Source organism: Morone saxatilis, unplaced genomic scaffold (assembly GCF_004916995.1).
Source record: "Morone saxatilis isolate NCDOM2014 unplaced genomic scaffold, NCSU_SB_2.0 Contig19, whole genome shotgun sequence".
NCBI classification, from domain to species: domain Eukaryota; kingdom Metazoa; phylum Chordata; class Actinopteri; family Moronidae; genus Morone; species Morone saxatilis.
The window spans coordinates 15601997-15619180 of record NW_023339751.1 but is presented as its reverse complement, the minus strand read 5'-3'; the positions used below and the strand labels follow the sequence as shown (position 1 = coordinate 15619180).

General features: G+C 41.7%; 1 protein-coding gene across 1 annotated transcript in view; it reads left to right on the top strand.

Annotated features, from left to right (window-relative positions):
- Positions 1-407: 407 nt before the first annotated feature.
- pcnx2 (pecanex 2) overlaps positions 408-17184 on the top strand; it is a 30431-nt gene continuing 13654 nt past the window's right edge. The window contains exons 1-22 of the mRNA XM_035662964.1: positions 408-829; positions 2242-2444; positions 3309-3426; positions 3533-3572; positions 5915-6432; positions 6828-7022; positions 7222-7698; positions 7799-7976; positions 9039-9189; positions 9332-9474; positions 10107-10185; positions 10370-10505; positions 11734-11876; positions 12419-12572; positions 12881-12913; positions 13337-13508; positions 13656-13766; positions 14555-14646; positions 15015-15124; positions 15514-15622; positions 16191-16283; positions 16431-16581. Of these exons, the coding sequence (XP_035518857.1) occupies positions 677-829; positions 2242-2444; positions 3309-3426; positions 3533-3572; positions 5915-6432; positions 6828-7022; positions 7222-7698; positions 7799-7976; positions 9039-9189; positions 9332-9474; positions 10107-10185; positions 10370-10505; positions 11734-11876; positions 12419-12572; positions 12881-12913; positions 13337-13508; positions 13656-13766; positions 14555-14646; positions 15015-15124; positions 15514-15622; positions 16191-16283; positions 16431-16581 (3559 nt within the window). The 5' untranslated portion in view covers positions 408-676. The remainder of the gene's footprint in view (positions 830-2241; positions 2445-3308; positions 3427-3532; positions 3573-5914; positions 6433-6827; positions 7023-7221; positions 7699-7798; positions 7977-9038; positions 9190-9331; positions 9475-10106; positions 10186-10369; positions 10506-11733; positions 11877-12418; positions 12573-12880; positions 12914-13336; positions 13509-13655; positions 13767-14554; positions 14647-15014; positions 15125-15513; positions 15623-16190; positions 16284-16430; positions 16582-17184) is intronic.

Sequence of the window (17184 nt, the reverse complement as noted above, 5' to 3'; positions counted from 1 at the left end):
ATGCAGCTAGACAATGACAACAACTCTGGTATACAGCCTGAAACATATATAAACACACCATTACTGGGCTTATTACTAGTATTACCACGAATATGCAATAATACAACACTACACTATTATACCAGGCTATATATCCGTATAAATGCACATTACCTCTAGCCTATAGGAAGACTGCACATGCGCCTGTATAAAACCATACTTTGCACAGTGTGGCTTTGATTGTATGGCTTCGTGCGCAGATAAACACCGGAGGAGGGGGAGAATCGTATAAGAGGAAAGGATGGAGAGGGAGGGGAGGCAGAGAGGAGGAGTGGGAAAGGGAAGGGGAGGCGGTCAGAGCTGCGCATCTGTACAGGCAGCTAGAGAGGAGAGGGAGAGAGAGAGGGAGAGGATGAGAGAGAGAGAGAGAAAGAGAGACGAAGAGGACAAGATGAGGACCGCGGCAGCAGCAATGGACGAATCGACATTGGGATGGGAAAAGGCAGACGAGAGGACCACACCGAGGGAGACCGATGAGGCGTGAAAAGCGACGGCTCAGGAGACGTGCTATATCGGCCCAACATGGAGGCGTAGCGCCAGTAGCATGCATTAAGAGGAGATCATTTCATTGTAGCCTAGCAGCAGCGGCATCATCCGTCCGTCCAACCTGAGCGGAGAGGAGGAGACTGGAGGAGAGATGGGCTCCCAGGTTGTGCAGACCCTGCGTCAGGGAGTCTGGGCATCCCTGACCGGGGGCTGGTACCACGACCCGGACCAGAACAAATTCAACAACTCCTGCCACCTCTATCTGTGGATATTCCTCCTGATGTTGCCCCTCTCTCTCCATCTGGTGAGTTTTTTATTAGGGGAACATGACGTTCAAGGCCGCGAAGGGGGTTTGAGGTGCCCACTGTACCTATAGGTAACGGGGCTTTATTTTCTCATGCGCCCTTATATCCCATCCTCGGATAAACGCGCTGTGGCTGTGCAAGAATGTAATATCTTTCATTGTCTGGGTGCTGCTGGGGGAGGCTAGAGAAAAACACCACTGTCGCAGTATTTTTCCCTTGCATGCGGTGACGGAACGCATGGCTGCTCATGGATGAGGCAGTGGGAGAGAGCCAGGAGGCGTGAAACTGTGGCTCACTCCTTTTTTCATGTCGTGGCCTTTGAGATAGGTGCAACACAGGCTGCATTCATATCCCGAGTGAGAAACCTGCGCATAGGATGTGTTACTGTTTACCTTGTAGATGTGTGGAGATACAGAAGGAAACCCTCTATTACAGTCACACAGCAGGGTTGTGGAATAAAGGGGAAGAGTTGCTGCTATAGGTCAAACACCTTGACCTTATGATAAAACACACCTCTTGAAAAGAATGGAAACAACAGCCATGTGCGGCACATTCACACAGAAACAATGATTATCAGCACACCGACCAGTTTTATTCAGATTAGATATTGAAGTATTGCAGATAAGGATTCTGGGATGTGATGCTCACTCACACACAGTCTCAGTGCAATAAACCAGGGCTGATTGTGTGTCTCGCTGTGCGTTCAGGTGACCAGAAATCAGCTGCCCGTGAATGAAAGTTAGTCAGGCAAAGTAGCAGATTCTGCTGTGAGGGGTTGACAGCTCACATTTGCCACTGAGGCTGTATTAAAATGTTGTGGCAGACAGTTTTCACAGTCTGTTTGAAAACACCCACAGCTTCCCCTGCAAAAACAACACACGCTTTTCTGAGAGAGATGTTTCAAATTTCAAGTTTATTAGCACTTTATCTGAAGGTCACGCACAACACAGATAAACGGTGGCACAAAGTAGAGGTGACAATCAAATACAAGCAGATATGACACTGGGCTGTATATTTAGACTGCACATTTGTACCTGCAGACATTAATGAGGGTCCACATCCAACACAGCAAGTCCCCAGACCAGTATGACTCATGTATCAGCATGATGCAGATGCTTCGTTTTTAATCTTCCTGTTCTTTTCTATGGGCTATTCCTCCCCTGGGGATCAATAAACTTCATTAATCCACCAGTTAATCATATTAGATCTCGTGGTTCACCGAGCCTGTAATGCACTCGGGGAAACACTGTGTCTGTGTGACCAAATAAACTCGCAGAATTTCATCTAAAAAGATGAGAAGAGATAGTTTCTGCTTCTACAGCACAGAGCATTAAATCAAACACTGGTCTGGTGGAGACTCTGGAGATGTTGATTTGAATATGATGAAGCTCCTCTCCTCTCCTCTCCACAGGCCCTGCCCCCTACCACCATGGCTTTGAGCATCTACTGCACCTCCATCACCGTCTTCTTCATCCTCATCAAGCTGGCCAACTATCGGCTGCACCTGATGTTCGACGAGGGCGAGGCGGTGGTCCGCAGCAGCCTCTCTGACCTCAGCAAGGCCCCGGAAAAGAAAAGTAACGCCTCTGACTCCTGCCTGCCCGCCAGCATCAGGTAAACCCCCCCGGAGACACACTTATAATCCTGGATTAATGTGAAGTAGCTGGGAAGTTCCTGCTCATGTGGTTTCACCTTTATGGATGTATTGGAGGCCATTCAGAGAGATGTACTGTACACTAGACTGGCGTTTTTACTCCTTGTGCTTCAAGCTGCTCTCCTGCCAGGTTAGTCATTACAAAATCTAGGCCAGAGGGCTAAATCCCCAATGATACAACTTAATTATTAAAATGAAATTGTACATTTAGGCCTGAAACCTCTTTTTAGAATAATGCCACTAATACTACCGACTTACCGCGCTTGACTTTCTCTTTTTAGTACCAATTTTAGCCTCCTCTATCTCGCTTTGTATGTGTCTTTTTCTCAGTACTCTGTTTCTTTGAGATCAGATTGGTTTTGAGATCAACTGTCTCAGAGTGGGACACAGACTCTTTCCACATCATTTCAAAGACTCAGTACAGCTTTGGTGAATGAGCGAGCTAATGAGGGGAAGGTCAGTGATCTTCAGTCGGCCACTCCGCTCTGACACACTTGATCTGCGCAGAGACTCATAAAAGAAAGTACACCACTTCCTGTTCCCCATATCACTGTATTTCTTTTAATTTCTTTATAATATTTGAAAGCTGGTGGGGAGATGAAACAGCAAGTTGCAAGTCCAGAGACAATTATTTTTAGTGCTTCTTCATCTCTTTAAATCAGCTTATTTTATGTAGAGAGGCTGGGATTCTGGGGATGAGGGCCAGATCATTTCTTCTTAAATTGACGCATTGATGTATGGACTTCCATAGACTCCCCATCTCTCTGTCTCTTTCTCCTCGTCATTTAAACCCCCTCCCTCCATCTCTTGTCTTTGTCTAATAGGAAGAGCAGTACAGTCCCAGACAGCGTTGCCATGACGATGTTGGCTCGGAAGCGACCCAGTCCGGTGATCCAGGTGACAGTGAAACAGACTGAAACCGACCCGGGACTGATTGGAGTGGTGAGTTGCAATAAAAAAAATGGACATCTGCCAGTTTGGAGGTACAGAGTCAACCTGCATTGTGTCCTAATGTTAATCACGTGTTTCTGAATTCTTCTCCGTACAGGACTGTTCCAAGTCAGACGAAGGGGTGAAGACTGCGGAAGGTGAGGCGGATCTTTCTCTGGGTTTGATACAGATGGGTAACTATTAAAGGAAAAATCAGGATGAATGGGTGGAGAAACATAACAAATAGAGATGCTCCCATACAGGGCACAAGGTGATGTTTGATGAGTAGGAATATGATGTGTCATTATATAATAATATTATATATATTCCTATTGTCTTCATATTCACCAGGAGCCGGTTTCACAAAGACTTTGACCTGAGCTTAGATCTAATTAATAGACAGATGTCTAAAGTCACCCGTTGCACAAAGATATTACATTATTTATATATACAAGGACATTTTATTGGGAAAATTCAGCAAAAAGTGAAACAATACAAAAAATCTTAGTGTAGCTTAAAATGTCAACACCATGCAGATCAGTCAGGCACAGGAAACAATTGAGGATGTCCTCACTGCTGTGTATTTCCAGGGTTACTGTGGTTTTAAAAACACTTTCCCTTATCACTACTCACTCCACAACATTGTTAACCAACCACAAACTATGAGCCACGTTTTCCTCTTTTTTTGACATTTGGTGCCATATGTCAGCAGGTATCACAGCTTGTTACCATGGAAACCTGGCTCTCAGTTCTCAGTTCGCCTCGGGGGCAGACTGGCTAACTTTTTAGGCTTAAAATGAGTACAGTACATGGTTTTATTTTTTTTAAACTATCTAACTTGCATTAGACAATCTAAGAGCAAAGATTAACCTAACATTACAGATCAGTCTAAAATATCTTTGTGTAACTGGCCTCTGTCTAACACCCAGAGGTGCTAGACAGCGTTCTTTATCACCATCATCAAAACATCAATAGAGGGACTAGATTAAGAAGGCTGCCCATGGTGGCCCACAACACTGTATGTGTGTTCTTCCTTTAATTTAATCTTTACCCATTGCAAATTGTGAGTAATTCTTTGATTTTATTTAATTTCTTAGGAAATTCCCTATAAAATGTCTGTGCTTTGGAAGTCATTTGGCTTGTTACACTATACTGCATTATGCTAATTAGGCTAAGTAAAGATACATGATCTGATTCAACGTTTAATATGGGAGTAGATGGTGTTAATAACTTTGTCTGTCTGAATATTTGCCCAAATTTCTTCAAACACAGAGGTTGCAGACAGATAACAATGATTCAGCTGTTGCTGCTCAGTTTAGCAATTAAAAAGACAAAGGATCTATTATAAAAGTATATATATTTTTAAGAAAATTGAAAAAAGAGCCTAGATAATCCTTCTATGTCGATTTAACCCACCCAATTAAAATATTACAAAGGCGTAAAAAAGAAGTCTTCTAATTTCAAGCTTCTAGGTACTTAATTAGGGGATCAGATTGAGAGAGTTTTTTTTTTTTTCGAATTTTCTATAAATGTAGGGTATTAATCTAGCCACATTATAGGTTGGTGCAGTAGTTTTCTGTTTCTGAGCTCCAGTAAGGTTCACCCTTAACTCAAAAGTGCTGAGGTTGATTGATTAAAGTAGCTTCTGGCTGACTGTGGGAGGAACATCTAGATAAATTTTTTTATAGTTTTGTTTTAGAATTTCAATAGAAACAGGGCACCAAGTTCTTCTCCACATTAGTTTTTCAAAGATCGGATTACATTCTGCTGATGCCCCACAAAAGTCATTCTCTATAACCTGCAGAAATGTTTCAGCTGGGCACCAAGGTACAAATGAATTGTACATGATGCAGTTTTTATCTACAGAGATGACCCAGTGATTCTGTGGAATGCTAAATATGACACTGACAATATGACTGCACACATCAACAGGATGTAGAAAGACAGCCAGCTGCAGCACATTAATTTCTAGTTATTGTAGCTACTGAGGCCTTGTATGAAATATGGGGAAACAAGTGTTCTGTGTAGTACAGCCAGTCTAAGCTGGAAACCAACTCTGTTCCTCTTCCCTAATGTACTCGATTGCTCCTTCGACAATGTAAATTGACAACTTCCTTTCCTGCAAACCCATCATTGTTGTAAATAAGCTCACACGAGCACAGAACTAACAGCCAGACAACAAGACCAGCTGACTGCTTCCAGTAAATGTATGACCTAATGCACTGATGATTAGTCCAAACAAAGTCAGCTTATCGAAAAAGGGATATAAACACTGTGGTATATTGCACTAGATGGTGGCACAATTGTAACTAAATGTGTGTTTTTTTGTTTTTGTAGCATTAGGAGTGATCTGCTTTCTGTCACTGGCAAATGCTGGTGTGTGAATTTTCACTGCAGCCAAATAAGAGACTATAAAATTTCCATGGCAGGAATTTTAGGATTAGAGCAGTTTTATTATTATTATACTTTAAACCACAATTTGTATTTCGTTTCATTCCAGGACAGGGTGAGAGTGCAGAGGAGAAGCCTGTGGAGGGAGGCCTGCACCCAAGTCCAGAGCCTTCTCCAGATGAGCTCTCCAGCCCCAATCCAGACCAAGCGGCCCCCCTGCTGCAGGCCCAGCAGAGGCCCCCATCCCGGGCTGAAAGAGAAGAGATGCGGCCTGGATCAGGGACAGGGAAAATGGATGTGGAAATAATTGAAACCGGTGCTGTGAAAGATGGAGTGGACTTTCAGAGCTCTTTGACTGGGACTGACAGAGAGCAGCCAGAGCAGGAACCAACAACAGAGAAAGACCCAGAGCAGGACAGAATAGAAGAGGAGAAAGACGGTGAGGATAAAGATGCTGCAGACAGGGAAACGGCTGATGAAGGTCTGCCTCCCTCCAAGGGAAGTGAAGATGAGAGCGAGGAGGAGAGTGAGGGGCAAAAAGAGCCCCCAGATGCCAACAATAATTCACTGGAGACTGCCCAGGACCGCCAGGATGATTTAATCGACATCCCAGAGCCTCCTGCACAGGTAGAGCTCATTGATATAGAAATAGGAGTAAGTTGTTTATTTTTGGACGTTTGAATTTGAATGGTATTTCAAAGGTCCAGTGTGTAACATTTAGGAGGATCTATTGGCAGAAATTAAATATAATACTCATAGGTATATTTTCATTCGTGTATAATCAACTGAAAATAAGAATTGTGTTTTCTTTATCTTAAAATGATAGAAGTTATAGATAGAAGGTACGTCCTACCTTGGACGGCTGAGCTGTATTTAAACGGTTGCAATCTGCAATTTCACCACTAGAAGCCACTAAATCGTACACACTGATTCTTTAATAGAAATCAATGAAATCATATTGTTGCAATTATTTTGTACATCATGGGTAAAACTCTTTGTCTGTCTCTTGTGTTGTCTCTCAGGCTGAGCCAGTGGAGGAGACGTACTGCTCTGATGAGATCGAAGTGGTCCTGGTAGACAACTCTGGTCCCGGGCCTGCGTCAGCTCACCTAGACGAGAACGACACAGTCAAGATCATCATCACTATGAGCTGTGACCCTGTGACTGCTGCTCAGCTGGAGGAGAGTGTCAAGCAGAGCCTTTTGGAGAATGCACAGGTAAGAATACATTTTGATTTTGCTATGTAGCGAACCAGCCCGTGTTTCCACCAGTTTTGAGTGGAACCATTGCAATTGGATCTGTCATCGACAGAGAGCTGGGAACCAACTTTTCAGCTTCCAAACTAATTTGTTTTTGGTTGAAATGCTCCATATTGTTCAAACTAAGTGTGTGTGACATGTCTTTGTGTCCTATAAGGCTCAGAAGGATGCAGGAGAGTGTCACATCAAGATCCCCGTCATCACGTTCGACTCCCCTGAGGAGGAGAAGCAGGAGGTGGAGGAGGGAGAAGAAGCGACTGTCTCAGAGGACGACCCCACCTTGAAACAGACAACAAGCCAAAGTGAAGAGTTTCACATGTGTAGAGAAACAACCAGTTCTGAGTTCACCGCACTGGAGTGTCAGTATCCAGACCAGGAACATGTTGGTCTGCAGATGACTAATGACAGCACACCGAGCCCGCAACTGACAAATGATAACAGCTCATCAGGTATCGATGTCAACTCCCACCCGGATGACACAGATCCTTTGGATCCTAATGTGGATTCACAAGGTTTCCTGCGTCTGCCGCCAGCTTTGGGCCGCTATGGGCCCGGGGGAAGGACTCACATCCGCGGGCTGAGCATGGACAGCGGGAAGGATGCCGTGCTGCTTTCAGACCGCTCACATAACACAGTATGTTGGCAGTTCAGCTCTGTTTCTATTTCTGTATGTTCATCCCAGTTATCTCCTTCCATCTGTCCATGCACACAAAAAGCATTTGTCTCTTTATCAGACCACCATGACCAGTTCCAAGTCAGATCTGGAAGCAAAGGAGGGCCAGATTCCCAACGAATCCAACTTCTTGGAGTTTGTTTCCTTGTTGGGGTCCCTCAGTACCAGAGCGGGAGGTGCCAGCACACAGGAAGACGAGAGGCCAGAACGCAAAGAGGAAGTGGGAGCTGCAGAGGAAGGTGAATCTCAGCAAAAGGGTTTATTCCTTTACCTCCTTTATCTACATGTTTTATAGGGTTGCAGTTAATGCAGATGTTTATACACGAGTGCAATGTCAGCATTGGTTTATGAGCTGCAATAAATTCCTACTTGGTTGGTGCTTGGTCAGCTTCATAAGGTTAAAGCTCTGTATCAATGATATACTAATCTAGAGATATTATTATGATAGATTCATTTTAACTGTTGAGTTCAGATTATGAGGGTGTTTTTAGCCCTGCTAGGCTGCGAGGATGCTAATGTTGGGCAGGAGGTCAGTCATTTGCTCAGTTGGTGGAAACCTCTTTGGTGAAATGGGATAAATGGAGCAGAACAGCTATTGCAGTGTAGCCCTTTATTATATTTTATATTTATATATATATTTTTTATACTGTTGATGATTCAAATGATTTGAAAGTGTCATTGAGCAAGATACTGAACCCCCAATTGCTCCTGATGCTGTGCATCAGTGCATGACTGTGGGTAAACAAGTTAGTCTCTGTTTGTGCCATCACTGTATGAACGTGGCATGTAGCGTAAAAGGCGCTATTCAAGTACAGTCCATTTACCATTAAACCTGCATTAAGTGAGTTGTTTGACCTCTTCAGGGCAGCAAGCTGCAAACACAGCATTGCCTTATGAAGCTAAAATAGTGAACACATTAGCAAACAGTTGCCAATTTGCACATCCAGCAGACACATTTGGAGTCATGTTACTAGTCAGTCCAATTTCCACCCTCCTTTAGCTCTATTTTTGGCCTTCACCAGCTCCTGAGATAAACATTTGCCTTGTAGCTTGCTAAATGATCCACTATGTTCACAAACCTGGTAACTTACTTATTCACTTAAAGTTTTGGGCCTTGGAACCAAAACAATGAGCTGAAAGATGCTACAACTCCTCATAGAGCTGAGGGGAATTGCATAGTTCTCTATGGGTTCAATACTTTGAGTAAGTCCTTAAATGTAGAAAAGAAATATAAATTGAAGCTTAACATTTAATTTTTATAAAAAAAACTAATGTTACATTTGCGTTTGATCTATTTGCAGAGAATCTGAGTGCAAAGTCCAGACCAGAAGAGATGATAACAGAGCCCAACACGGACAACAAACCAGAGAGACCCAAACCTCCCACCAGTCTGCCTACCGACACACTACAGGCTATACCACCCACACAAATCCCTATAGTCTCCCCTGACAGGTACACATACCTCTGCATTCATATGCTTCAAAAGAAATATTTACACACACACACACACACACACACACAGATTTACAGTACTTATATACACTTAAATACAAATTTGAGCCCAGCTCAAATTGATTGTGTTTTCTGTCTGCAGTCCACAGACAGACAGAGAGAAGGATCCAGACTATGATTCCCTGCCTTCTCAAACCTCTCAGTCAGAAAGCTCCATGCTGCAGGTCATCTGCAGACCAGAGGCTACCAACAAAGAAGATGCCTACACCTTCCATACTGTACACAGTAAGCATGTTTGAGGAATCTATTTGTACTTGCACAATCTGATAATATTTTGATCTTTTGAACAAATATACAGTGTGTGAGAAAGCCAGCAGCTGATGGCTCCACTTTTGAAACAGCTCAAAAAGCTGGTAGATTAAATGACATTTTTATGGAATGTTTCCAAGATGTTCAGCTGTTCAGTCTCCGATGTCTGTGATGCTAAAAAATCCCTCATAATAGATTTAATGGTCCAGTGTGTAATGTTTAGGAGCATTCAGTGGCATAAATGGAATTTCATATTTATAGGTATTTTTTTATTTGTGTATATTCACTTGAATATAAGAATTGTTGTGTTTTTGTTACATTAGAATGAGCTGTTTATCTACAGAAGGAGCGGGTCCTCTTTGTTGGAGGCTGCCATGTTGAGCCACCGTGTTTCTACAGTAGCTCAGAACGGTCAAACCAAACACTGGCTCTAGATAAGGCTGTTTTTTGTGAGCTTTAGACACCTTCGTTTCCCTGTGGTTTCAATGTGCCACTTCACTGTAAGATGCCACTGAATCCTACGCACTGTTCCTTTAAGTACTTATCTGCTGGATTCCAGTTACTACACATTACGTATCCATAGAGAAACTGTGTGTTTGTCTCACCAGGAGACAGGCCTCGTAAGCTGTATGCGGAGAGAGCTCTCAACCTGCCTCTTGGAGCAGAGCTCATCACTGGCAACATGTGGTACTGCTTTTAAATATTATACATTTCTTCACTGAACTGCTTTTTCTGCTACCTGTCAACCTACAATGCTTCCATCTTACCATACAGCCTTTTTCAATCTGGCCCTTGTAAACTATCATAGCTGTCTTTGTTATATCAGGTTTATTCCACATATTAACTGTTTTATGTGTGTTTATTTGTCCAGTGACCTGCTGTCAACCTCTTCGAACTCAGAGTGTCAGGACGGCCTGGCAGGTGGTCACACTGACTGCCCTTTCCAGCGACGCATCATCCCTGCTCACAGGCTTCGGCCACGAAGGACCCACCCTGAGATCTTTCAGGTGTCCATCTGCTTTCTCTTTTTCTCTTTTTTCTTTCTTGTTCTGCATGCCAATAGCATCCATGATTTCCTAAAGACAGGAGAAAGAAATGTATGTTTGTTTGTAAAGCTATACCTATGCACAGTGTGGTGGGTCCACCAAATGGTTGTACAGCTGTTATTTAAAGGGACCCTGTGGGTTTTTAAACCACTAGTAGTTAATAGTAGTGCTATGCAGCAATGATTTTTAGAGTGGGTCACCATTTTTTAAAGAGACATGTTCCCCTGATGGTTTCATGCTGTTTCACTGATGGACAGTTAACATGGTAACATGCAGAGAAATGGAGTAATGGGCCATAAAAGGACGTGAACAAGAAGACTGCTAGCAAGCAAACATTAATATGTAGGCTAGGGCTTGAAATACATATTATTTTAGGGCTCAAGGATACACATGAAGTGTTTTGATAAGAAACATTGAATCTAAACATTGCTGTTTGTTTTCCGAAAAAAGACTCCCCAGAGTACCTTTAACAAATTGATTAAAACGGAGATTAATCACAATTAATTTATAAAATAAATATGTTGAATTTAAAAAGGTTTCATAAATCACTAAATTAACTTAATTCAACAGTTAACAATCAATAAATAGGGGAAATTAATTCATACATAAACAACATTGTCAGAATTGTTAAAATATATCAAAAATACAGGTTTAAGGAAGAAAATTAAAAGGCTGATTCCTTTTCAATTTTGCAATTTACATCACAGATCTAATGGGTGAAGTTTTGCCACAATGAGTCCCCAGAGGGCGACATACAGTATATGTTTCTCAACCAACTGGTAAATCGGATTAGTGTTTTCTTTCTGTCACATTGTATGACGGAAAAAATATGAGTCATTGCTGCTGTTTGAACCAGTAGCCAAATGATCAGTCCTGAATTAGTCAAGTCCAGCTTATATCACTCCTGCTGGATGCAGACCAGCAGGAGTGACATAAGCTGCCTGGATCAGGCATTGAAGCTGAGACAACACAGACTCTCTGCTGAATCATTAATGCACCACTTTGTGTACGTGATTGTTGCACGCCGTAAAAATAATGTTGTGACTATATACTTATAATGATCCTGCTGGGCACTGAATGATCCTACATGCAAAATCATGTAGTTATAAAACAACACACAGACTCTTGTTGTTTCCTGTAAAACTGCAGTTGAATTCATGATTTGTGTTTGTGTGCATGTGTGTGTCAGGAAGAGGACTCTTTGGATGAGTCGTCAGAGACTTCCACTCAGGAGAAACCGACGAGGAAGATTTATTACAAACTCAAACTGCTTCCTGGGAAGTGGATCAACATTTTATATGACCGACTTACCCTGCTCGCCCTTCTGGACAGGTAATACAATACACAATACACAACTCTTTACACTGTCCCAAGTCCCAAGTCTAGAATTGAAAACATCATACACATTATTCAGCCTGGAAACTCACACTTTGCAAATAGTATTTAGATTGAACAAAACATTTAAGAGACATTTGTTTTTAAATATTTTTGCTGTGAAACTAAATTATAAAATCACTGCTTTGTTTTAAATGTGTGTTGTTAGTGGTTTACATTTCCCATTCCCCTCTTAATTCTGATAAAGAAGAACACCAGTCACTCGATCTTTGTTGTCTCATCTCTTTAAATCTGAAAAACCGTTGGGCTTGAAAAAGGAAGTACATTTTACAACCATCTCTTCCATCAAAGTCAGTTCATTTTTGGTCAATTCATTTCTTGGGTCATTTTTTCATCAATCAATGTCATGTCTTGCAAATCAATATGGCAGCAAATGAGTATCAATTTTGTGCAAGAATGATGCTCTCAATTAGGTATACAGTATACAGTATGCCTGATAAGCTACTGAATGTGCATTTGTATGTTCTGTTTTTGTGCAGAAACCAGGATGTTCTGGAGAATCTAGTTGCAGTCTTCATGGCCTTCCTGGTTTCCTTCCTGGGTTTTGTGCTTCTGAACCATGGCTGCTTCAAAGACTTCTGGGTCTTCCAGTTCTGCCTGGTCATCGCCAGCTGCCAGTATTCCTTACTGAAGGTAAAAAATGTATACAAAGTCTCTAATATCCACCCTTGGAATTGCTGTGTGACTTTGAGCATTAGACCAAACTGTGATGGTCTAAGGAAAATCATTTCACTGCTAAAACCACTGTGTGAGCTCACAATGTGTGCCGTGGTGACCTAATGTTTATTAAAAGTAAAAATGACTTCAGACTTTTCAGTTCCTGTTTGCTCTCACTCACTTCCTCTCTGTTGAACTCAGAAGTAACAGTGCTGTTTTCAATTGTTTCCATGTTAATTAACAAATGTTGATTCAGTTTTGGCTTCTGTGGGTTTGTTTTCCAGAGTGTTCAACCGGATGCAGCTTCACCAACACATGTGAGTTTAAATACTAGTTACTTTGTTACCAAGTATTTGATTCTGAGAGTACAAACACAAAACAAAATTCTTGAAAAAAATCATATTTGGCTGCAAGATAGTTACCAATATTTGGGAAATTTGTGCATCCACGATGACCCTGTTGGTGAGTTTAACCTTGTGACTGATGTTCCTCTTTACTCGTGTATTGTCAGTCTTTGGCATATGATGTCAGGACAGTTTCCATTTCCATATTAATAACTTTGCTGTGTTTTGTGTTTTTTTATGTGTGCACTCAACCTAATATGACTGAACGTAGTAGCAGTGTTTGAAATTGTGATTCCATCAGCTGTTGGTATTATTTAGCAGTTATTAAAAGCAAGGTGAACCTCTGCTGTTTTATCCAACATCCTAACCTGCGTGTGCTCATGTGAATGTCTCCAGGGTCACAACCAGTTGGTGGCCTACAGCCGAGCGGCCTACTTCTGCATCTTCTGTGCTCTGATCTGGCTGCTGGAGCAGCTGCTGAGGAGGAAGGACCTGCCCGTCTCCACCCTCTATGGAGTTACCATCGTCTGCCACGACGCACTGCACTTCATACGAGACCTGCTAGTGGGTAGGGATGACACACACACACAGTCCTGCTATTACACATCACCTGTTTTATTTGTTATTGTTTATTATTGGCTAATATTTATGTTCAAAACTACAATTTGTCCTTCAAAGATACTAAGAAATTTCTTTTGTTTAATGCATAAAACAGGTTTTACCTACTGCTTCCCAATCACCTTCCTGGTGGGCCTTTTCCCTCAGATCAACACCTTCACCATCTACCTGCTGGAGCAGATTGACATGCACCTTTTTGGAGGGACAGGTTGGTTAATAAAGGCTCTAATCTTTCGATTTTAAGTAATGCTTGTGTTCATGAGTCTAGATCCTAGATGGGTGTTAATTGTAATTCCCTGGTTTTACTGTAATTTTGGGATGCTGTGGATTTGTGGCTCTTGTTTTATGCCTGTTTGTGTGTGTTTAATTTGTGTAATATGTATTCAGTGTTTAAAGCCCCTGAAAACTTAAAATATTTAAGGACCAGTGTGAAGGATTTAGTGACATCTAGCTGTGAAGTTGCAGATTGCAACCAGCTGAATAACCGCTTGCCTTTCAAGTGTTTAGTAGAAACTACAGTGGCAGCAAAACCGTATTTAGTGTTTGGTCTGTGCGTTCTGCGCTGCTGTACAAATATTTTCCTCTGCCAAGTAAAAAGGCAAGTGTTTCTCTACAACATTAAATATTCATGACTAAAACAACCAAAGATAAAAACTCAGCTAACCTGCCTCATCAGGACTGTGTTGGTGCGGTTAGATCAGATTTGATTGACAGTGATCAAACTGCTGTCGTCAGATTCTGATTCAAATGTTGCTAAATCCTGATTGGTGCATGGAAAATATGTGACATCACCTTTCTCCAGCTGAGCCCAGTGGAAAGAGCTCAGAGAGAGAAACAGAATGCAGAATTGCCTCTTGTGAAATGTCACACAAAGAAAGAATTAATTGTTTTCAGGGCCTTTAAATAATGGTGATCTCCTAAGTGTAAGTGTTTTGTTTCTCATTGTTTAATACGACTGCGTGTATTTTCACCTTCACTCTAATTTGTGTGTCTCAGCTGCTACGAGTCTCATCTCTGCAATCTACAGCATCCTGCGCAGTCTGATCGCTCTGTCTCTGCTCTATGGTTTCTGCTTCGGAGCTCTCAAGGTACAAATTAACTGGATAGAAAACAAATCAGAGCTTAGGTAGGGGATGTGAATATAGCCCGTTCTCCTCTCCTCTCCTGTGCTCTCTTCTTTTTTTCCCTCAGAGTTTTGAATCTATGCTCATGGTCATCCTCAGTTCAGTTATAAATAGCATGCAGCCAGCGAGGCAGTTTCAATGATGGAACCAAGTAGAGCTGCAGCAAAAAAAACAAAAAAAAACAAAAATGTTGCTATTCATTCTTCAAAAGTGACTACAAGATTGCAGCTGGGGGAAAAAGCTTTTAAGCCGTGAAGATCTAAAGGCAGCCAACTCTGGTTTTAAAGGCACAGCATTCACCAAGGTGAATGTGTGCATGTGTGTGCTTACAGGAGCCGTGGGATGAGCAGCACACCCCAGCCCTGTTCTCTGGATTCTGTGGCCTGTTAGTGGTCTTCTCCTACCACCTCAGCAGACAGAGCAGTGACCCCTCCATACTACTGTGAGTATGTGTGTGTGTTTGCATGCGCACACTTAATTCTTCTGCTTAAGTGATTGTTATTGGTGAATTCCTGCAGATCCAAAAATAAATGAAAATAATCTTCGTAAATATACATTTTCACTTTTACTATGTCACGCTGTTAAAGCTAAATAAAGATATTGTTAGAATTATAAGATAAGAGTTCAAACTTCAAAAAAAGGAATGTGAAAGGAAAATATTTCACATGTGAAAACCTACATTTAATGTATTTTTGTTGTAAAGAATGAATTCAGTTTATTAAAATAACAAGTTTTTCCATTTTTTCTGCCTTTGGTTGCTTTGGGTTTTCTGAGAAAAAAACTATTATTCAACAAATAAGATCCTCTCTTCCCACACATTTTTATTTACAGATCTCTGATCAAGTCAAAGATAATGCCCGCTTTGGTGGAGAGTGAGGAAGAGGAGGAGGATGACACAGAAAGTAAAGACCCGCTGCCCGAGAAACTGCAGAACTCTATGGTGACTAAAGATGATTATATAGATGATGTTAGATCAATAATCTTGTTAGTGGAAGATGATGAGTAATGGTTTAGCTTACTATCAGCCACTGGATAATTTATCTCTGAATGCATAAACACCCTGTTGATTTATTGAACAGCTTATTGTTTTGAATTGCAGCCGCCCAGAACCATATTAGCTCATGTCAGCTCACAGTAATTATCACAAAATCAATACTCATTAACACCGTGCACGTACGTTGCAGAACAGACACACTGTATGTGAGAGTCTTAAACTCAGCGTTGCATGCGAGACAATAAAATAATGTTTGCTGTCGATCATTGTGTGTGATTACAGGGAATTATGCATTGGAGAAAACAAGCCTCCCGCTGCCTTTTACAGTATTAATAGGGATTGTGAAGCCCTTAACTCTTCTCATGCTGCTGCGTCTTTGATCTTCAAAAACTGAAGGCTCAGAACGATTAGACAGAAATAATCAGACACCTAAATGAGTCTGGCGAACGAATGTGTTTTCATTCAGTGTGGATTATTAATGACTCAAGCTCTCCCTCCCTCTCGTGCTCTACAGAAGGAGATTCTGCTGTCAGATGTAGTCGTGTGCTCCGTCGCCTACATCCTAACCTTCGCCATCACAGCGAGCACTGTGTTTCTGTCTCTCAAGGTGAGACTCTCGACTGTTTCCTCTTTCTATACGCTCCCTTTTACCTTTGATCTCTATCACATTTAGCAGGAAGACAATCTCTAAAGGGTTTTGTCTAATTATTAATTTTCATTATGTTTCTTTCCTTATGGACCAACTTGTTTCCAGCCTTTTGTGACCATTGTGCTGTACGCTCTGGCGGGGACGGTGGGGTTTGTGACCCACTACCTGATCCCCCAGCTGAGGAAGCATCACCCCTGGTTGTGGATATCCCATCCGGTCCTCAAGACCAAGGAGTACCACCAGTTTGAGCCCAGAGGTCAGCATGCCTACTGTATATAGCCCATGGTTGTCTGTTAATAATTAAGTATGTGAACCCCTTGATCAGCTAGAAAACAGCACACACAAACACCTAGACCATACAATTCTAAATGTATTATTTATTTATTATAAATTATTTATGTTTGCAGGCTGATGTTTTAGCTCAAAGCACACCACCTTTGCAGACGTAAATAAGATAAGGGTTTCCTTTTCAAAATGGCCGTATAGGTGTGACTTGTGTTACTGAATAGTGAGGGTAAGGATCCAGTGTGTAACATTTAGGAGGATCTATTGGCAGAAATGGAATATGATATCCATAGCCATGTTTTTATAAGTGTATAATTACCTGAATATGGGAATCGTTGTGTTTAAATCACTTTAGAATGAGCTGTTTTTATCTACAAACAGACTTTTTCTACAGTAGCCCAGAACGGACAAACCAAACACTGGCTGTAGATGGGGACTTTTGAGTTATTCCAGACTTTCGCGGCCACCATAGTTTCCTCTTCACACTTTACAGCCCACTCTCATTCCAGGTGGTCAAATACAGTGCTCAGCAGTGTTCAGTTAGTCTGCAACTCCACAGTGTTATTTTGTTATT